Source organism: Lingula anatina, chromosome 8, assembly GCF_051362555.1.
Source record: "Lingula anatina isolate TDL-2025a chromosome 8, LinAna3.0, whole genome shotgun sequence".
NCBI classification, from domain to species: Eukaryota; Metazoa; Brachiopoda; class Lingulata; order Lingulida; family Lingulidae; genus Lingula; species Lingula anatina.
In genome coordinates, this window is record NC_141774.1 from 11,411,672 (window position 1) to 11,434,039 (window position 22,368).

Consider the following 22,368-nt stretch of genomic DNA (forward strand, 5'->3'; position numbering starts at 1 on the left):
TGGTTCGTGGCTTCTAATTTTACGATCGTGCCATGATATCGTGGTGTGAGTCGTTCATTTGGGCATTCGTGCTCACAAATCTGAGGTTAGTTATTGAAAACGGAAATTTTCATTTATGAGGCCCGAATATCATGTCTACATTCTTTACCAAGCGATATACTGGATATAATACACCATAAACTACAGGGGGTGGATTATTAATTATTTCCTTTTAGTTTTCCCCTAAGATGCGGGGTAATTTGATTAAATTTGAATGACTTTTATAATAGCACCTTGAACCATTGTTGTTAGTAAATTGGGCACGGAATATTATACTGTACATGCCAAGGATTCGACTCCAAGACCATCAGTGAAGACCGATTAAAAATTAAAGACTGGTTAAAAAAGGTTTTGCGAAGTTCTTTGGTATGGCGAATCGTTAGCAGTAAATACGTAGATTTATCTTTTAGGATTGAATGACACATTCCACCCTTTCGTTTTTCAATCAACAAACGTAACAGTGAACATTTTAGAAACATATTAGAAACTGTACAATATACTGTATTGAAACCATTTTAATATGCACATTAATTATAAGATATTTTCACTGCTGAAATGTGTTTTCACAGAAACAACATAAGGTATCAATTCTAGATCAAGCGTTCTATTTAATATGCCATGAACCACTGAGGAAGGGTTATCAATAATTTCATATTTATTTTGTCTCAAAATCCGTGGTAATGTGATTTGAATTGAGAGGTAATGAACAGTGCATGTGACCATTAATTACACGTGTTCGTTTAATGAACATGCAATTATGTACGTGCCAAGGTTTCAAATATGAGACCGTCAGCGAAGACCGTTTAGAGAGAGAAACCAATTCAAAGGGTCACTCCACAAAAAAGTGAACATTAGGGTTGTCCGTTACACGCATTTTGTGGAATGATTGCAGATCCGTTTTATCAGTTTTCAATCCCTGTTGATTTCTTTCCATGTTGGAGGGTACATGTACTATAGTACATAACGGCGAAAATAATGGAGCGAAGTAAAATTATGCAAATGCTGCACATATCACCAGGGGCGGATCCAGGATTATTTGAAGGGGGGGGGGGGGGGGGCGTCCGCGTGGCATTTCGATATTTGAATTTTGAACGGTGCTATTTAAGAACTATGATTCAGCTAGTCAAAATTCTTATTTCGAGAGGGGACTATTGGTGTGATATTTTTTTCAGAAATCGAAGGGGGGGGGGGGGTCAGGACCCCCCTGACCCCTCTAAATCCACCTCTGCATCACTGTCTAATGTGACTTAATTTTTCTCTTTTTTGTAGAATGACTCATACCAGGTGGAAAAAAGAACTTAATATTCCAGATAAAAATACTTAAACCCCCTGTGTATAATCTAGGCATCTCTTACAGAAGTGGCCACCTTGCAGGGAATTCTGGGATTACCAGTTCGCACACTGTGTATGTTTTTTTATTTTTTATTTTTTATTTTTTTTGTGCAAACCCTTGGATATGGCTTGTTAAAAGTGAAGTTTTTATTCAATTAAAATAAGATCTTTTTAAAGAATTTGTCCTTATTCTTACTACGACTATATAAAAAGCACGCAAAATGTATTATGATAATTTGGCATTTGAACATCTGATCTAACGCATACGTACAGTGTATCTCTATGATGTAACCAATGTCAACCCCCCAAAAACATACCATTTGGTTGATCTGGGATTAGACGTTGACGTCAAAGCATTTGATTTCATTATCATTAGTCAGCGTGTTAATGAATCCATTTAACCCTTAAAGCAAGGTAGAATTTCACGTTTTGTGTTAATATTTCGGAATACACTGTAATTCTCAAACAATGACTTCACATCAAATATGTGAGTGTTTGCAGTTACGCAGTAATAGTATTTAAGGAATATCGGACCGTTATAATGGCCTGTTTGCCAAATAAAAACTTTTCCGCAGTTTCTCTTAAATGAAATACTTATTTTCATATCACTTTGGTAAAGATGGGCATTTTTAGAGCATAAATTCCCTTTTTGCTGCTTTATTTCCACCCCACTTAGTAAAGGATTGCCAAGCGATCATCGTCATTTTCGCTGCTTAGTAAATTGGAGAGGGATAGTGAACGTAGATAATTCTATAAAAGATGTATTATCATGAAAATTGCCATCGTTGACGACAAAGGTGGGAACCAAAATATGATTCTAGGTTGGTTTAAAATTGTTTTGCTTGAGAGAATATCCCAATGCATTATTTCGAATCTTTACAGCTAAGACCAGAGGTCATCAGTCTAATAAGGTACAACAGATTGCAGTGCTTGTTGCCGTGATGGAATAGGCGTCAGACCAGTGCTGCCACCTGGTGAGGTAGCTCTGTTTGAAATCGATATCGCGGCCTTCGCTCCAAATTAAAAACTCTCCTGTTAGCACATTCACCCGATGTATCTTTGATGCGACGCCATAATTTTTCATAACATGACAGTGTTGATTTCCGCATTATGCAAGAAAATAAGTAGGCCCCTAAAAATCATAACGCAGCAAGCCGCCTAAGCTCGTGATTACAAAATTGCCATCTCAGTCTGTGCAAGAAGTTATAATGAGAAGGAGTAGAAACAAGGGGTTTCCTTTCATCCTATCCTCGTAACGGGCTTAATCCTAATAATTACCCAGCTTGTGGTCTTAGGGAGAGCTTGTGCCTAATACATATTCAAAAGACCATTCACGTGGGTTGCTTCAGCCAATTGGGATAAAGCCTCGCGAAGTCTCTAATAATCTCACAGAGAAAACATGGTGGGATTACAGAAAGGTGTAGAGAGAGATTTCAAGCCTGGATGCAACCATTTCGGGAAATAAAACTCAAATTATGCAAGATACACCTTCATTTGATCTAGAGCCGATCAGTTATACAAAATTTAGTTTCACATCAAGAATGTATGAGAACAATTTCACAAACCCACCTTCAACGCTAAAATTTGCACCTGTAGAAGTCTCATATTTATTTTAAATTATTTTTGTCGTGTAAAGGCGTGTAAAGGAAATTTACCTTCATCTAGGAATGACACATTCAATTCACAGCCGTGTACACAAAACAGTAGTACTTGCAATTTCCGTATGCCAGCCTCGTTTCTTTCTTTTTTGGCACATTATTGCTTATATACCAGGTAGAGCTTAAACAGGAAAATTGGGGAAATGTAAATAAGTTATTGCACTTAGTATGATTCTAAATGAAATTTCATCAATACATATTTTTGTTTATATCTTTGTCTATTACATGAGGCCAACTAATAGTAGACTGATAGTTTAAATTCATTAGAAGAAAAAAACAAAGAAATATTTTTATTGATTGATATTGCTTTATTTCAACATTCGAGCAACTTGTATATTATCTAAAACAAAGTACCAGCAATGAAAATATATCAATATTGTTACACCCAACAGTGATTAAAGCAATACAAAAATGGTTAGTTTTTATTTTGATGTGGTGATTATTTTATTTTATACTTTAGACAATTAGCCAGTGAACACTAAATTCCCTTTTAAAACTTGGACCACTAAATTCCCTTTTAAAACTTGGACCACTAAATTCCCTTTTAAAACTTGCACCTCTTGTGCACTATAGTTTAATATTAGTGGTGGTAAGAAAGCAGAGCCTTGTGCCTCATCAAGTTGCTGCTGGAAACAATCATTTTGACTGTTCAATTATGGCTACATGTACATCTGCCAGCAAAACTAAAGATCTTTCACCTGCATTCTCTTCAACCTGAAATGAGTAAGTGCGGAATTCATTACAAAATATAACTCTATATCCTAAACGAAACTCTGCAAACATCATATTGCAATGAAAAATTGAAAAAAATTCCGAGAGTTCCCTGTCATCAAATTTTGGACCCACCATTTTGAAAAAGTCCCATGAAAAGTTGTTTATTTGAAATGATGTTTTTCATCTAAAGGATTGATTCATTTAATATCACAATGTTATATTGTAATGGTGCACGTGCTTAACTAACCAGAAAAACATAAATTATGTGCTTACACCACGTTAAAATTAGCAAAAATTGTCCCAAACTGTCACCCAACTGTCTCTAACCAATTTAGGGACCCGCCATTTTGAAAAAGTCGGATGAAAAGTTGTCTATTTGAAACGATGTTTTTCATCTAAAGAATTGACTCATTTAATATCACTATGATGTATTGTAATGGTGCACGTGCTTAACTAACCAGAAAAACATAAATTATCTGCATACACCACGTTTAAATTACCAAAAATTGTCCCAAACTGTCACCCAACTGTCTCTAACCAATAGAGTCTTTTCCACGGTCACGTGACTTCCGCTAAATTATCCGTGGGAACGCGAGATTTTGCGGGATTTGAAGTTTCAGGGGGATAGTGTGGAGTGTACACGACGGACGCCATATCGAGGAGTGCTCATTTCCATCTGAATTTTCAAAGTTTCGTAACATGTTAACACCTGATTTTTTTCGAAAACACGTTCATGGGAGCAGTTGGAATAGAAATTTAGCAGAAGTGCCTGATGACTTTTCAATGAAAGAACTAAAAACGTACCTAATCGACAGCAAAGATAGGACATTCGATAGGAAATCTGTGCGAGCATTCAAGAGTCTAAAAGCTTATCGTTATTTCCAAGATGGGTATGTGCAGAAAATATATACAACAGCTATAGTGGACCAGTCTGTATCATCAGAAAAATTATTTATGGCAAAATGTAAGGTCATGGCATCCATGAAACGTCTTGTCTACGATGTCGCCGTATGCCTGGATGTCAACGGCAAGGTCCTTGGAGGAACATGCAATTGCGTAGCAGGGTGAGTCTTTGCACTTTATGTTATTTAACATCAACGCAATCTTATTTAGATATTGACTAAATGTAAGTTTATAACATGTTTAGAATTAACGAAGAATGTTTCAAGATTATGGAATTGCTGTTCCTAGCAAGTAAACTTGGTTTTTAGATCGTTAACAGCAATGAAAATGATGAACAGTACATGCACACACAGTATAGTGAATTTTTTTTATTTAGATTCAGAACACTGTTTCTTTTATTCCCGTAGAGGTAAATCACAAAATTCTAAATTTGGCATGCGAGAGCAGATAATGTGACAACAAAGAATTAATGGGCTGCTGACCTGAAGTTTGGTCTTGACATGTCAATTACTTCAAGTTTATTATCATGTGCTATGATCTACACCTGAAGTTTGGCACTGACAGTTCAATTAATGACTATATTATCAAGTGCTATGATCTACACTTAAGTTTAATTGGCACTGGCATGTCAATTACTAAGTATATTATCTATTGCTCTGATCTACACAGCAATTTTGAATGATATGTTTGATCAACTACATGTGTCATCTCTAAATTTGAAATAATTTGAATTAATTGTCCTACCATTTTTGTCATATAGAATCTGTGTTTGTTGTATCAGATATGATAATAGCTGCTTTCAGTTATAATTTTAATCAACTTTATAAATACTGAGTATCATAATTTTTTATAATTCATTCATATTTTATAACATATTATTGACCTGGTAAAAGTTGTCAGTGTTGTTGTATATACATACTTTCATACATATGTAGCTACGAATAAATCGCTTTGAATTACAGAAGATTTATATTTCAATTATTTGCCATAAATTAAGGTTTGTTATTAATTTTCAGGAAAGGTGAAGCATGTAGCCATGTGGCAGCCCTTTTGTTTGCAATAGAGGATTTTGTTGCACAAGGTCTACAGGAGACCCCGGACCAACTTACCTGCACTGAGAAGCTGAAACAGTGGAATGTCCCAGCAAAACGGGCGGTTCAGTATGGTACCATTGACAAAATAAACATATACAGGTAAAAAAATTTTCCTATCGAAGCTGACTTAACTTAATTTTTTTAAATCTCACATTGTTTTAATAATTATGTTCAACTATAATTGGTTGTTTGTCTGAGATAATTATATTATCTTAATCACTAAGAGTCTTTCAGCTCAGGATGTTCCATTTTATTGAATGTATTTCTCAAAAACCACATGTTGGACATGTTATGCAATATATATATGTATATGTATATATATATATAAATTTATTGCAGGCCAGAGTTAGGAAAGAAGAAAGAAATGAAGGAAGGGAAGCCTGACCCTCGACATTTGGAGGACCGTGAGGTGAATGCCACTGCCCTGTCTACTTTACACACAACAATGATGAAACTGGTACCAAAGTGTGGCTTTTCCAAATATGCTGTGCCAGCCCAGAGAGAACCTGATTGCAACCAAGAATCTACATCTTTATTCCAAGCTTTACCCCCCAGCAAGACAGATATCAAGGAAGCATGTGTCACTTTTTTTACATCACTGCCAAATACTGCAGAGGAGATAAATGCTATTGAACAACAAACTTTAAGACAGTCACAATCAGGAAAGTGGCATAAAGAGAGACATATTCGTATCACCGCTTCCAATTTTCACTCAGTTGTAAACCGTCGGGAAGCAACAGACCCAACTCCACTTATGAAGAAGCTGCTTGGCTTTACAAGTGTTTCAACGAGAGCCATGCGTTTTGGGCTGGAATATGAAGAAAGGGCATTGGCCAGATATGCTGAAAAGATGAAACGCAAGGGACTGGATGACATACAAATTGACAAGTGTGGGTTCCGTATATCTGCAGCTCATCCCCACCTTGGTGCTTCTGCAGATGGGATTGCCAGTGACTCCCAGAGAGGAAGGGTACTAGTTGAAGTGAAGACACCTTCCTCAACCTGGGGTGACAGTATGGTAGATGCTGCTATGAAACTGCCATGTTTAAAGTTAGATGAAAACAACAGGCCATATTTGAATCCCAAACATAGCTACTTCACTCAAGTCCAGGGTCAAATGGCTGTGTACAACATTCATGTGTGTGATTTTGTTTTGTGCACAGAGAAGGATCTCTTTATTGAATCTGTTTTGTTTGATGCTGTTTATTGGGCATCTGTGGTTCCTAAACTGACCAGTTTTTACAAGACATTCATTTTGCCAGAGTTGGTGTACCCTACTATAAAACACGGATACCCAGTGTTGCAATTGTAATGCTGAAAATAAAAACTGAATTCAAGTTTTATTCTATACATATGGATTCAATACCAAACTGAGAATATGTGCAATGTTATTTAGCAGCAAATTGTGATCTTGGGTTGTGAAAATCTAGTGTTTTATTTTCATGCTGTTACAATAAGCCTTGCATGGTAATAGTCCTTTTTTGAAAAATACTTTTTTTGTGTATTTAACATTGATATAGATATTAAATAACACTGTGATGAAGTTAAGGTTTAAAAATATGGTTGTATCAGATGGTGCTATTATATAGGTTTTACTGGAGTACAGTAGAATGGAAATGGTTCTCAGGAGTGAACTTTCTTCTTAGACTTGATTTTTATGTTATTGATCAGTTGATGTAGGATTCAAGTGCAATTTGTATATATTTTATGTATTTAGCAGTGCAATGGATATTTAATTACATTGTGATAATGTTTTTAATTATAACTTGGTCTCAGATGATGGTGCTTTAAATTAACATTTCCCATGTTGTTTGGCTTAATTTTACTAAGGTGTTAACATGCAGCTTTTTTATCTTAATTTTAATTGGAAGATGGCACGATGCTAGTGCATTTACTAGTACAGTAATTTATTTGCAAACTTGGACATACAACAACTTGGCAGAGAACAAATCAAATATCTTTGTGATAATATTTTTGTACACAGTTTTACTTTTCTAAATAAACCGATGAAAGAAAGTAAATTTGTTGTGCTTAGCTTCTTCAATATAATTATCACAGCCATCTGAACTGACAAAGATGTGCACTAAGGAGAAACTGAAAAAATGTTTGAAATTTGGCTGATTAAGTCGCCATTCTTTACACCTCATTGTTTTATGACATTCTCAAGGCATTGGATATTTAAGTATGATTATCAATAATAATAATAATGGTGAAGCCTTTTGAAAGTCACTAATAAACTAAATTTTCATGAAAGTTTAGGCACATTAATAACCCCTAAATGACAACAACTGTTACAATATTGGTGTTTGGAAGTTAGTTAAATAAGCACACACTTTAAAAATGTCTGAAATCAAGCTGTGCAGTGATAAGGGCACCACTCCGTCAAGAATATGAAATGTCTTGATTCTCTGAATGGCCCTTTCAACATGAATTCTCACAGAGGCAATTCTACGCGTTTCCTCTACCTGTTGGGCTGACAGTTGGGTTTCATTTCTGTTTATGAAAGGAGGAATGTTTAGAGTTACACCTTTTCCCACCAAAAGGTCTGATATGTCAAAACCTCTGTCCGCCATGACATTGTCTCCCTCCTGGAGTAGCTCAAGAATCCCACAGTCCTTTGTGATAAACTTATCCGATGCCGAACCACCATACAGATCTGACACATATGACAAAGTACCATCAGGGGATATTCCAACGAGGCCCTTGTATGTGTTGTGGTGTTTGTAATTGGACCACAATTCCCTCTGAGATTTAAGTGATGAGGGTTTCTGAACATACACTTCTGTGCAATCGATGACAACTCTGGTATCAGGGTAATCTGAAAAACAGGCAGGCAGGTGTGGTCTGACCTCTTCAACACTAGGAAATCTTGTAATTGCCTCCAGTTCTTTTCTTAAAAATCTAATCCAGACATCAAAAATTTTGGAAAAAAAACCTTCAGAAATACACAATCTTTGGGATATATCCCTAACAAACAAGCCAACCTTTAACCTGACAAGAACTGCAAAAAACTCATCAATCAAATCAAGTTTCCGAGCTGACTGATACTTTCCTGTGCCCCGACCAGTGATATTCAGATGCTTAGCTTTAGGCTCCAGGTAGGTGAAAAGGGCATTAAATACTGCCACACTGGGAAGACCAGTCCAAAATTGAACGCTTGATTCATTGAGGATGTCTTGTGCACAAAATTTTGGCTGGCTCAAAGCAATGCGCTGTTCTAATAATTCAATATGTTTCTGACTTTTTTCCAGTCTTAGTATCAGCTCTGCTTTTTCTTTATCACTATCCGCTGCAGCCTCTTTATCTCTGCTGAATTCTGTCTGGCAGCTGCTGTCCTCAGTCATGCTAGTTCTAAAACATTGTCTTTTGGCATAAGAGTGGTCACTACCCTGAATCTCTTCCTCCTCTTCACAAGTATCAAGAGGTACTTCAAAGGTAACCTTGAAGAAATAAATGGTAATATAAGTAAACATATCAACAAGGCATGTTCAAAACTGGGGTAGTAAACAATCATATTGAATAGTCATAGTATTTGAAAGCTATAAACAGTTCGCTGACTACTCCTATCTACCTGTGCAGGTATACTTTTGAAGTGACAAAGTAATCTGTTGTTTGTTACAAGATGATGTCACACCTAGGATTCCAATTATTAGTGCAATAAAAGAAAGTCAGGTTACAGGATGATCTTACCTCATCCACCTGGCATAATTAGTGTGATAGATAGTAATTACAAGTGTAGGTGTGAGCAAGTCGATTGTTTGCCCACCTGCACTGGGGTACTAGCTGTAGCTAATCGTTTTAATCATCTACAAATAGAATAAAACCACCTCCTTGTATATTCCACACTACCTACCTGCTAACGTTTAATTAAAGAAAAAACAGTCACTTTAACAGATGTCATCATACACACTGTCATAAAAAATGTATAAACATATAGTCAACGATACTGAATTCATTGATACTTACATCTGAGTTCTGGACAAGGGGAAATACAACTTCTTGGCCCACATCTGGGACACAGTTTCCTACCACGATGGCTTTTCTAGTCCCACTCTCCACCGCTTCGGCCCATGTCGCACTTGAAATACTGTTTGAAGTTCGCCTAGCTTTAACCGTTTTGCGTGACTTTGGTAAATCAACTGATGGTACTGCATCAATAGACTTACTGTCTTTCCTGTTTGGCTTTCCGGATTGGAAGTGACAGCCACAGACTTTGAAGTTTTCAGTTATATCTTTCAATGAAATGTCCGCACGACCAGTGGCAATAATCCATAGCAATTTCGAACGTCTGTCCTTTGGAAATACAAAAAAACTACAAACATTGCCTTTTCTACCTCTCCAGTGGCTGCAGTTATACACACAGCAGTTGTCGTGGCCACCCATGACCGATAAATGCAAAGAGCGGGAGATCTACTTTATATCGTGACAGCCGCCCATCTACTCTTTCCCCCTGAGAAACAGTCCCGCACAAAATGGCGCGAACTGCGCATGCTCACGATTTCGTGGAAAAGACTCTATTTAGGGACCCGCCATTTTGAAAAAATAGGATGAAAAGTTGTCTATTTGAAACGATGTTTTTCATCTAAAGGATTGACTCATTTAATACTAAAGGGATGTATTGTAATGATGCACGTGCTTAACTAACCAGAAAAACATAAATTATGTGCATACATCACGCACTTAAGAAGAAAAAAGTCCTAAACATGGAGGTCCCGCTGAATCGGCCTCAGATCTTCGAACTAACGCTGCTTTCTGCACTGACAAATTTGACTGACAGCCACCGTATGAACATAAAACAATGCTCAAAGCAGATTATCAACTCTCACTCACCTTTATAGTATCGATCGACTTGGCGTTTTTCTAAGTATAACTTCCAAATATTCGCATTAAACATGAATAAATCAAGACGTATACGCACTGGTTCAGCTTCTCCGTCTTGAGTCACGCGGAGGCGAGCGGAGGATTAGACCAGTTACGAGGATCGAATTTCAAAGGACGCCGCTTTGAAAAGAATGCTGCGATCTGATTGGACGAGAGAGATAATTGATGTCCCGTTTCTACTCCTTCTCATTATAACTTCTTGGTCTGTGATACTTCACAAGGAATTAAACCTGATAATACCTAGCCGTATGACTCAAGTGACAGACGCATCAGGGTTAAGCTCTTGCGAAGGATAAAAAAAAACAAAACAATGATTATATATCACAATCCATTAAAGAGGTGTGCCCCCCCCCCCCAGTATACCATGTGCACCCCAGTATACCCCCCACAGTCTCTCTCTCTCTCTCTCTCTCTCTCTCTCTCGCTCCAAATTCCTCGTCCACCTGCTCAGAAATCAGAATCAGAAACGTCTCATCTAGCGTATTCCGGAGAGCTGGCGTTGCCTGGCGCTTTTGATTAAAAAAAATTCGCCATGGAAACTTCTTTTTTGTAAAATGAGACACATAATATGTAAATTAAGACTCTCCGATCACAAATGTGGAGATCAGTCAGTCGGTAGTTGATCATCGAAAACGAATTTAGGCCGATGTGCTAATGCCACAAGCAGCGACATCTCATCTAACGCATTCCAATCAGACGGGTCCGTTATACCTGCGTTTACCAGGAGCTTTTGATTGACAGGATTCTACAGAAAAATAGACGTTCATTATAGAATAAGACACCGAATTAAAGATTTTCAATATAGGAAGTTCTAAGTCGTCCAACCTTATCAGTATGACGTATGCCATGTAAATCAAGTATCTTCAATCACAGAATGATGACTTATATATCTAGGCTCTCGATATATACATCTAGACAAATTAATCACAAATGGCGACATTTTTTGAAATGATCTGTACCGGTATCGTTCATCATCTCTCTCTCTCACATACACACGCGCACACACACACGGGCGCGCGAGCGTGAACGCACACGCACACATACTCACGCACACACACACACACACACACACAAGCACACACAAACACACGTACGAATTCTCTTGAACTCTCCACTCCCCACTCCTCTCTCTCTCTCTCCATTAATCCACAAACTAGCGCACGTAATTTCAACTCACAACACGCTGATGACAGTGACCTGTTTTTCATTTTACCATTCATTCCAACAAATATCAAATGACATTACACACATGCAAAATGCAAAAATGCGACTGAGCTTCTTGAGTTGCAAAGAGGCGTCTTTTTTTCTTACCACGAAGAGCACTTAACCGTCTCGTGTATTAATAGAATCATGTCCTAGTTTTCAAAAGTTAACAACCACTGTACAGCGATCTTTTATTAAGGGTCATTCTAAATGAATACTACAACGGACGCGCTGACTGGACATGGCTGAAATTATATTAAAGAATTGGTAGGGTCACGGACTTGCAGCGATTCACATCCAGGTTACTAGGATAGACCCAGGCAACTCGTTAGCACTGTGGCTACTCGGATGTGTACTTCCCAAGGTCACAACATCTGATCGTTTACGGAAATGGCCTTGTACTGATTTATATGCATTGATACAGTCAAAGGATATAGATCTAGGATCACAAGTGACAAAGTATAAAAGGCTGTCATAATGGGAATTCGAAGCCGGCTGCCGGACGTTACAATACCAGATGTGGACTTGGCCAAGTTTGTCCTGGATAATATAGACCAGTATGAGGAGAGTGTGGCCCTGGTAATACGCTCTCTCTGTCTCTCTCTCTCTCTCTCTCTCTCTCTCACACACACACACACACACACACACACACACACACACACACACACACACACTTTACTACTGGAATCATAAGTTTTCTGTCCTCTAGCTGTTGTTGCACGCACAAACACACATACGCACACACACACACACACACACATTCGCCTTCATTGTTAGCCTCTAGAGCAGAATAAATTCCCAGATGAGACTTCTTCACCCACTTACTGTACATATATTTATTTCTCAAAAGCAAGCAGAAGATTCAAAGCAACAAGGTTAAGGCCTACTCGTATAGAATTGTTTTTTTTTTATCATTATAAAGTACGTCAGTGATCTAAGAACATTTTGAATTTGTTCTGATTGGTATACGTAAGGCTAAGTCATGTCAGACTAACACCCTTTATTATTCTCTCCTTTTAAAACATTTTCTTAACGCTAAGTATAGGTACACGGTACCTGGTTTCATTCATCCCCATAGTAACAGCATAGCTACCTGACTGAATTCTGGTGCATTTGGAATACCATTATACGACCGTACTACATCATGAGGACCCTGTGGGGAGGCCTCGGTGGGGAGTTACTGGGTTTCTTGTTTGTGAGGCTCCAGAAGGGGGTCCTGGGTTTATTTAGCTTGATGAGGCCCTGGTGATGAGTTTGGGGGTTTTATATTTCGGTGAGGCCTAAGGTGTGGAGTTCCGGGTGTCTGTACTTTGATGAGGACCGCCCGGTTGTGGTGGTGGTCGTATGTGTGTGTGTGTGTGTGTGTGGGGGGGGGGGGGGGGGGGGGGGGGGGGAGGGGGAGTGGTAGGGACAATAAGGTCCCGGTAGTGGGGTGGCTGATGCCGCACGCCGTAAATCGGTTGTCGGGAAGAAATTGTTTGAGACTTTGACATAAATTACATCAGGCAATTCCCAGACTCCACTGTCCTCGTCCATAAGCTGTAAAGTGATCTTGTTGCCTTCAGCATGTAACTCGCTGTCCTCGTCCATAAGCTGGAAAGGGATCTTGTTGCCTGCAGCATGTAATTCAATCGCTCGCCTGCGTAACTAGTTCATTATTTAAGCAAAGTGTTTTTTCTTTGTTCTTTATGCTGTACAATGTTAAAACATTAAAAATCTCAGTATAAGATCGCTTGGTTCTTCTTTAAAGGGACAATTGAGACAAACTGCTGTGCGGATCGGTTTGAATTAAAAGACAATGACAACTTTGACGATGTCGACAGTGTTTCATAACTGATAAAATAGATAAGAATAAAACAATGTTCATGATCATCTTTCATACCACCCTTTTTTATTTCTGTCTTAAGGTTGACTCACAGAGTGGGGCGAAATACACGTTTGGTGACGTCAGGGACCACGTGCGTAGAATTGGTAGCGCGCTCACTCGGCTGGGGTTCAAGAAGGGGGACGTGTTCTGCGTCTACAGCCCGAACGTTCCCGAGTTTGCCCTGATATTGCTCGGCGTTCTTGCCGTCGGAGGAACAGTCACTACCGCTAACCCACAGTACACGAAAGGTGACAAATCTTAACATGAATAAGATCTGCTTGACTCGACTGTTTATTTCTTTATTCATTTTGTTTTAATGTAAAGAGAGCCTTAAATGTCTTTCGAATCTTTACCCCAGGATAAAAAATCATTTTTTTTTCTTCAATGAGCAGTTGGAACTGACATTTGGTGCTGCTGAAAAGTGGAGCTTGTAACGCCATTGTTTTTGTCAATACACTTTATTTAGAGATCAAATAATTTCCTCGCTGTTCCCGGTATAATCAGAATAAGACATTTTCATTATTATCCCTAGATGAACTGAGCAAACAGATGAAGATCACACCTGTAAAATACATGGTGACGGTTCCGGAGTCTTCACAGAAAGCTCTACAAGCCGCTGCAGAAAACGATATCAAGGTGATATACCTCACAGTTTTTCTTTAAAAAAATATAGACAGGAAAAGGAAATGAAAAAATGATAATGCTCGTGCTTCCAAAGAAAACGTGTGTATATTAATTTTTTCCCTCTGTGTATCTTAAAACATTATAAAAGATAAAATGCATAATATTGACATTTGAATTGAACTGGTTAAAATATAATATCAGAATACACAAATTGTCTGTATAGTCATTTTTAATTCAATTTTTCACCACACAGTATTTCGACCTCAATTGTTCAAAAGATTTTTAAATCTATGTTTTAAGTCAGTGTTCGTGTTTGGGCATGCCCCAGGATGTAGGCCATTCCATGACCTTCTTCGAGATGATGGCCACGCCTTCCCTCATGACGTCATAATCTCGCCGCAAGATGTCGCTCTCCTCCCATTCTCCAGCGGGACCACAGGTCTGCCAAAAGCTGTCATGCTCACGCATCATAACATCGTTGGGAACTTGATGCAAATGAGGTACGGTTTCTACTGTGAATATGTCTAGAAAATAAGGATATGACAAGGACAATGTTTACTCACCTGTGGAGATGAATGAATTGTGTTTCTTCTGATTGTTGTTTATGTCTTATATTGCCGGTGCGTTGAAAGTATAGATTTGAAAAAAAAAGTTTACACGAAATACAATAAAACCTCGTTTCTGCTTCATATTGGTCATGGTTAATACACATTATAGTTTATAAGTTAGAAAAAAGACGATAAAACACAGTTACAAACTTTTCATCTTGCGCCGTGATGTCACTTTTTTATATCTTTAATTAATTGATTTATTTTTTGTCAGAGAGTTTTTATACGCTGGGCGTCCTGGGGTTGACGGCTTTCTTGGTTTCCTTCCGTTCTTTCATTTGTTTGGCTTGGCCATCATCCTCATTGGTGCTCTGAAGTTTAGGTTGAAAGTAGTATGCATGAAGAAATTCGATTTCGAAGAGTTTCTGGCTTGTATTGAAGCCCACAAGGTGAGTGAGCAATCTCGGTCAACTTAAAGGTAATTTAAAACATTACAAACGTCTGATGTTCCTTTCACATTATCCTGTAGCACATTCCGATACAGAGGAAAATTCAGAATTGATTTCGTGAAATCTGACTCGTGAAATTGACACTCTCATAACTTGACCATCTCATCAACAATCATTAAGACACTGTTCGATTCAGTACTACATGTAGTAGCAGTTGCTCTTGCTAAAGTGCAATGGTGTAATCAGCTTAATATGTCCAACACACCTCCCTGAGTAGCTACTTATTTAGTTGATTAATCTCTAGCAACTCGAGGAGGCAAGTCAGACATTTAAGCCGCTTACAGTGATAGCACTCAGGCACTTGGGCAGAATCTCCCGCAGAGTTTGATCGATCCAGCTAAAATGCTGGGTTTATCTGTACTTTCCCTTATTGTTTAAGCTTATAAAAGATATTCTTATAAAACGAAATCCAGTTTTCCCGGAGGAAAAAAAATACCTTATCACAAAAAAAAATGCTCAAAATGCCCTTGCTAGAGTCCGATGTTTTGCACCATTTATAATTAAATATCATAGTTCTAAACCATTTATGATTCATTTAGACCGCGTTGTCTGCACGGCATTTCAGTAGGACATCTAGACATCAGGTTATATAATTTTGGGGATTTCATCGGTCGGTATTGGGAAAAATAAGTAGACCTACCTGCATAGGTTATGCAGACACGAAAACATATTTCTTTGAGTTTTCAAACGCATTAAACACCTTTTTTTTGAATTATTGTTGAAGATCCGGTACCTTTTCGTGGTACCGCCCATCGCCATATTGCTAGCCAAGCACCCTCTGGTGGACAGATACGACCTCTCCAGCCTGGAGACCATCATGTCTGCCGCCGCTCCTCTCGGGAAGGATATTGAACAAAAAGTGGAGGCTCGTCTGAAAACCTGCAGCGTTACACAAGGTACTGGTAAAATATTCTGATAGGGGATTTGAACGCCTGTAGTTTATGATAATTCCAGCCACATTGATAGCCTGCAGTGGTAACTGGGCCCGACTGTATTAAGACTACTCAGAAGAATTATCTATATTTAACTGGTATCTATTTCTATTTCATGCTATATATGAGTGTGTGTTCGTGTGTTTATCTACATCAGAAGCGATCGAGCATCACATAGCCAGTTTTGTTGGCCTAAATTGTTCAAACCGCCTTCTCTCGCAAGAATATTTAAAGAAAAATAGAATCAACTTTAGTTCTATTTTTAAGGCTACGGTTTGACGGAAACCAGTCCGGCATGCTCTCTTCCCCCCTTAGACAAAAAGGCAAGAAGATCTGGCTCCTCTGGGATATTGGTGGCCAATACAGAGTGCAAGGTAAGCAGCAGGGGCGGATCCAGAGACATTTTGACACTCTTCCAAATTACCTTCGTTGATTCATCCTCCATTTCTGATCGTCTTCCCACAGAAAAATCAGCTACCCATCAATGTAAACTTGAAAATATGACCGTCTTCCGTAAGACCCAGAAGACGACCTCAATCCGCCCCTGAGCAAAGGGTGTATATGTTTTCCCTTGATATAGTACGTACTTATTAAATAAGTATGATTTAACGGTAAACGGGAGTACTGATAATGTCTTTGCATCTAACCTGCCTTGTAAATATGTTAAAGTGAATGGCATTATGTCCATCTTGTTCAAGATGTGCTGCGTATGTGTGTGTGTGTAGAAATAAACTACTACTACCAACACCAGAAATATTTAACTTGAAGCAGGAAATAGCTATACTGCAGGATGTCTACGGTTTAATAGCAACACATGCACCCGGTATGTCATCCCGAGTGTGTTTCAGCGTGTGTGTTTCAGCGAGAAAACACGAGATTATGCGGGTTTTGAACCCACCCATAGCAAACAAACCGTAATCTGCCTCTAGGGAGGCTATTTCCCTGTTTCTGTAATGAGCCGTTTTTTATTGTTGTTACCTTTTCTTATATTCTCTAGGTCGTGGACCCACAGACAGGCAAGGAACTGGGTCCCAACCAAGACGGCGAGCTCTGGTTCCGTGGAAGCCATATCTTCAAGGGGTACCTCAACAATCCTGAGGCCACGGCGGCCGCCATTGACAGCGACCGGTGGTTCCATAGCGGTAGGTAGAACATCCTCTCTACTACATTGTAAGGTTCAGCTCCTGGTATTGCGGAATGAGGCCCACCAACACAGAACTTCAAGTTTAATTTCGTAAACGAAAAGGTTCCAGACAAAATAATGAAAAACAGGATAAATGCATTTAATTGTGCTTGTACATCCCCACCTTTATTTTTTCTCTTTACTTGATGTCAGTGTTTTGCTTATTGTTCGTATCAGAAAGTCACATACATATTCTAATTTGAGTAATGTTCATTTCACAATAAAGCTTTTCTCTTAATCACATCAGTGATTTTAACATTTGTTTATTTTCTAACTTTGTTTAACACTTGAATAATTCTGACTTGCCCAATTATTTTTACTGTTTTATACTGCAGCCCTCTCCAGTGTAAAACAATAATAAAAAGTGATATAAAACAGTTTTGCAAATATAACGCAAAATGTCATTTATTTTTTTACTCACGTGTCTATGAAATTAATTGTCTTCTTATTTAGAATTGTGTACTGTTGATTTCCTAGGTGATATTGGTCACTATGACGACGACCAGTACATTTACGTCATTGACAGAATTAAAGAATTCATCAAGTACAAAGGATTTCAGGTATTGGTATAATATTTGATAAGTCATTTTAGTGCATATTAACATGGAGGGAAATGAAGAGTAAATGAACAACAATGAAAATAAATGGAAAATTAAATAATAATTCACCACATTTTAAAATGCTAAGCATTTGCATTTTATGATATTCCATCTGGACATAATTAACGATGCCATGTCGTTGCAGGAAGAACAAATGTTAGGAAAAAAGTTTTGAAAGCTTCATTGAATATTTCCATCGCATTTCCTTCTTAGTTTTTACATATAGCAATTCTATAATGCCCCACCAGGTAGCGCCTGCGGAACTTGAGGGTTTGCTGGTGACACACTCTGCCGTAGCGGACACTGCAGTAGTTGGGCGCCCTGATGAAGACGCTGGAGAGCTGCCCATGGCGTTCATTGTGCTGAAACCTGGACACACCGCTACCGAGACGGAGATAATGGACTTTTTAGCAGGTACATGTACCATGCCATAAGAACACGTTTCTTGGCTGTCTGTACTCGGGGTTTAATTTTTGATGTTAGAGTTAACGTGGTACAGCCTTTGTTTAAAAATTACAGATTTACTTGTAAGATTGTTTTCATTTGTTCATTTTTAATCTATTCTTAATTTTATTATTAATAAAAGAGAATCATTCTTTACTTAGAGACTATATAACATAATTCGATATCAATCACGAGTTTTCGGTCCACCGTGTACCTTGGTCAAGTGAATGGCTGTTTCGCTCCGGAATCCGACGCTCAGGAAAAAGGACCCTATCGTAAACTCTCGGGAGTTGGAGGCCCTGGTTGTGTTAGAAAATGTGTGCGTGTGGGGAGGGGGAGGGGTCCGTCCTGATGTCAACTGTTTCTCTTACTTAGCGACTCAGCGTCGGATTCCAGCGCGAAATCACCGCTGATGTGACGCTGTGTTTAACTGCTGTAATTGCTGTAAAGCTCATATGTGAAATAATAATTCTTTTTATCGCCCTTTTATTATTATTATTATTATTATTATTATTATTATTATTATTGAAAAGGGAGACAGTAACCTTAACATGTTATCCACAGTGTTGTCTTCTTCCTTTCACTGTCTTTTTTTAGTTTGCAGTTTCTAATATCATTTATATATTCTGTATAGACTTTTATTATGATTAATGTTTTCAGCCAAAGTGGCTCCATTCAAACGTCTTCGAGGCGGAGTTGAAATCGTTCAGGAGATCCCGAAGACCGCCAGCGGGAAGATTCTGCGGCGAGTGTTGCGTGAAAAATTGCGGCAGAGGGCTCAGGGCTCGATGAAATCTAAGTTGTGAGATTGGCGTCTTCTGGGCCTGACAAAACTACATACATGTAGTTTGAGTTCTGGGAATGGGGTTTTAGATGGAACTTCAATACTCAATACTTTATCACTATCACCATCATCAGAGAAGTCAGCATAAGGCGGTTACTAGTTAACAGCACAAGGCGATACTTAATTTACATGCCAATACTCATAGAGGGCGCTAGGATTCTCTGGTCATTGTAACTGAAAGCTTTTTGGTCTTGTTATAGTTCAGGTTATATATCATTGTAACTAAAAGCTACAAGTATTTTAGCCAGATTTTTGACCTCTTTATAGTTCAGATATATATCATTGTAATTGAAAGCTACAAGTATTTTAGCCAGTTTTTTTTTACCTCGTTATAGTTCAGGTTGTATATCATTGTAACTGAAAACTAAGTATTTTAGCCAGCTTTTTGGCCTCATTATATTGGCCACATATCCTGATATACAGGTACATGCATTTATCATAATCACCTACTTACAATTTTTTTTCTTTCTTTTATACGCATCTAGCATATACATGTATTTTCTTTTTGTTGCGTGAGCTCAAATATAAGGGACAAGTTGGTGAACATTTTACAACCATATTTCATACTTCTTAGTTGGAAATTCGAAACGCCAACATGTTGTACTGCGAAAGCCGGTCAGTTTAAGCCCACTTTACACTGGACGGCGTCCTCTCCGCGTCCCGTAGCATGGCCCTGTTTGAGAGTGAAAAATAATACTTTACGTGCCGACAACTGGCCTTTTATTGAGCATTCATTTTGAAACCAAAGCAATGCTTGTGCCTCCTTTTTCCGACCACAGCGATGCCAGTTTCATGGTCGACAAAGAACGCAGAAAGGACGCCGTCCAGAGTCAAGGGGGTTCAAGCGATCAAAGTGCGTCCACTCAGTTTCGTGACACCTGTGTGACAGGAATGGTTGTATTGGGGAGTATTGGGCTTCAGGCCCGTAGCCAGGGGGGGTTCGGGGGGTTCGAAAGAACCGCCCCTTTTGGTGGGAAAAGGTCCACTCTGGGTAAAATTTGATCTAGGTTCATGAAGTTTTTATTGAAAAAGGTCCACTTTTTCAGACAAAGAACCCCCCTTTTGAAATTGCTGACTACGGGCCTGGGCTTAGTATATATTTCACGAATGTCGTCTCTACAAAGTAACTGAAAAAGGACCAAGGTTCCTAGCGGACTACCATTCCTGTCACACCGACACAGGATGAAACAAATTTAGTTCTTTACTGGGTTGACAACATTGGTATTTGAAGTCCACGAGAAACGTAAGCAAGGTTTTTATCTTCGTTTTATTTCATTTAATACGATACAAGTTATGTCATTTTTTTAGCTGCACGGTTTGTAGGAGTTACGAAATGGCCATGTATTATGTGGAATACAATTGTAGTTAGGCCCTATAAAGTTGAAAAGATGCAATAAATAAACTGGCACATTTGGAGTCCAATACTATTATGAGGCAATCTTAATAATGAACGTAGACATAACTAATAAAGACTTTTCAATCAGCCTACTTAAATGGTATGAAAATGCGGAATGTTAAAACTTGTTATTCTTCATACATTGTAAATAGTTTTTTGCTGTTGTCTTTACGTTTTTAACACAATATTACAAACTAAGCCTCGGAGAAGATAAGTATAAGATTTAACATGTTTTACCTTCATAAGATAAAGTTCAGTAAATAAAGAGAACATCTGAAAGAAAAAAAAATTGAGCCTCTTAACAATTGATAAAGACGATTGTCATCGCCAGACTACCAAAATATTTGCACAGGAGTCACAACCTTCAACCCTTGACGCCCCAGAGAGCGAATTATTATCAAAACAGGACTCGAGCTTCTGAAAGGGGGGTGGCCACTGATCACGCTTATATTCGTTCATAATACGTAATGCTGGTTCAAACTGAGCAGAATATAGAAGCACTTTATCAGTTCAATAAATACTCCAACGTTTACCACCCGTATCATTATCATGTATATAATTTAATTAAGATAAATTAAGCAAATCAATTGTCTTATCTTTAGTTATTTCCGGAACATATTGAATAATAGGTGAATAACTTACATTTTGTATACGATTTTAGAAGCCACTGAAATCAGAGGGTAAGATAGAGGAAGGGAGAGCGAGACCAACAATCAGACAGCAAACTAACAATTTACATCTGGTTATAATTTAGCTGGTAAAATAATAAAACAAAATATACCTCAACGGACTACAAACGCAACAAAGAAATTACAACGTGCTTAGAGCGTATAGGTGACATTAAACAGTTCACAAAACAAGAAAAATAATGTTTTTAATAGATAGAGGATGAGAATTAAACAAGTCAATGGTTTGTTCATATACTGTGCCACAGTATGGTCCTCAATATACTCCTCCACCGGGTCAATAGCCTGTCTTTCACTTTCACGTTGTGTTCCTTCATTTTCCTGCTGATGTCCGCCAGGTCTGTCGTCTCTAACTTGTCCACCAAATCTTCGATTGAATTGTAATACGTAATATGTGGCCACTGATAGAAATCAGAAAATTTTAACCAGTATTTGATAGCATCAGCGTCGACCTCGTTGTTGGGGTCTGGAACAGCAGCAGAAAGGACACCTTGGATGCGGGAACGCTGCGGGATAACCGACATATTTTTAGACATGGTCATATCCCATGTGCGTTCGTTGAGGACGTGGTGCTCGCGCTGCCATTCTGTGAGAAGATCTAAAGACGGGAAGAAAAGTGGGATGCCCATCCTGTATTGCTCAAACAGAGACATTACGGATACTTGGTACGGTATATAGACAATGCCAGGGTGGTGAGTGAGATCGCTATATGTATAGCGACTGTACAGACTTCTTAACTGTTCCAGTTTAACATAAGACGTCTTCATGTTAACAGCTTTTTTAAATCTCTCTAAAAACGAAGTCTCAAAGTGACCAACATGACTTGGCGCCAGGAGGAATTCACGCCTCGTCACTTTTGAGTAAGAGTACGACTCACCAACATCACAGTAACTCTCGAGCACAGTGGTTTCA

The 22,368-nt window shown here is 38.4% G+C and overlaps 3 protein-coding genes across 3 annotated transcripts; 2 read left to right on the forward strand and 1 right to left on the reverse strand.

Annotated features, from left to right (window-relative positions):
* Positions 1–4,278: 4,278 nt before the first annotated feature.
* On the forward strand, positions 4,279–7,478 carry LOC147760342 (uncharacterized). Its single transcript, XM_086994045.1, has 3 exons — positions 4,279–4,807; positions 5,663–5,839; positions 6,080–7,478. The coding sequence occupies exons 1-3, from the start codon at positions 4,443–4,445 to the stop codon at positions 7,050–7,052; spliced, it is 1,515 nt and encodes a 504-aa protein (XP_086850171.1). The 5' UTR covers positions 4,279–4,442; the 3' UTR covers positions 7,053–7,478.
* A 148-nt stretch (positions 7,479–7,626) lies between these two features.
* On the reverse strand, positions 7,627–10,256 carry LOC106152083 (uncharacterized). Its single transcript, XM_086994043.1, has 2 exons — positions 9,707–10,256; positions 7,627–9,180 (listed from the first exon to the last, which is right to left on the reverse strand). Exons 1-2 carry the CDS (start codon positions 10,121–10,123, stop codon positions 8,032–8,034), a joined length of 1,566 nt encoding a protein of 521 aa, XP_086850169.1. The 5' UTR covers positions 10,124–10,256; the 3' UTR covers positions 7,627–8,031.
* Positions 10,257–11,937: 1,681 nt separating this feature from the next.
* On the forward strand, positions 11,938–20,784 carry LOC106179019 (uncharacterized). Its single transcript, XM_013562476.2, has 11 exons — positions 11,938–12,403; positions 13,732–13,939; positions 14,224–14,327; positions 14,616–14,815; positions 15,138–15,312; positions 16,097–16,268; positions 16,572–16,678; positions 17,302–17,446; positions 17,965–18,047; positions 18,335–18,500; positions 19,191–20,784. Exons 1-11 carry the CDS (start codon positions 12,302–12,304, stop codon positions 19,334–19,336), a joined length of 1,608 nt encoding a protein of 535 aa, XP_013417930.2. The 5' UTR covers positions 11,938–12,301; the 3' UTR covers positions 19,337–20,784.
* Positions 20,785–22,368: the final 1,584 nt, after the last annotated feature.

Excerpts from the sequence above, each read along its gene's own strand:
- LOC106152083 (XM_086994043.1), bottom strand. The coding sequence starts at position 10,123 with ATGGGTGGCCACGACAACTGCTGTGTGTATAACTGCAGCCACTGGAGA. Across the intron at positions 9,181-9,706 it reads CCCTTGTCCAGAACTCAGAT|GTTACCTTTGAAGTACCTCT; the intron begins GTAAGTATCAAT and ends TATTTCTTCAAG.
- LOC147760342 (XM_086994045.1), top strand. The coding sequence starts at position 4,443 with ATGTTAACACCTGATTTTTTTCGAAAACACGTTCATGGGAGCAGTTGG. Across the intron at positions 4,808-5,662 it reads ACATGCAATTGCGTAGCAGG|GAAAGGTGAAGCATGTAGCC; the intron begins GTGAGTCTTTGC and ends ATTAATTTTCAG. Across the intron at positions 5,840-6,079 it reads GACAAAATAAACATATACAG|GCCAGAGTTAGGAAAGAAGA; the intron begins GTAAAAAAATTT and ends AATTTATTGCAG.
- LOC106179019 (XM_013562476.2), top strand. The coding sequence starts at position 12,302 with ATGGGAATTCGAAGCCGGCTGCCGGACGTTACAATACCAGATGTGGAC. Across the intron at positions 16,269-16,571 it reads AACCTGCAGCGTTACACAAG|GCTACGGTTTGACGGAAACC; the intron begins GTACTGGTAAAA and ends TCTATTTTTAAG. Across the intron at positions 17,447-17,964 it reads CGACCGGTGGTTCCATAGCG|GTGATATTGGTCACTATGAC; the intron begins GTAGGTAGAACA and ends TTGATTTCCTAG.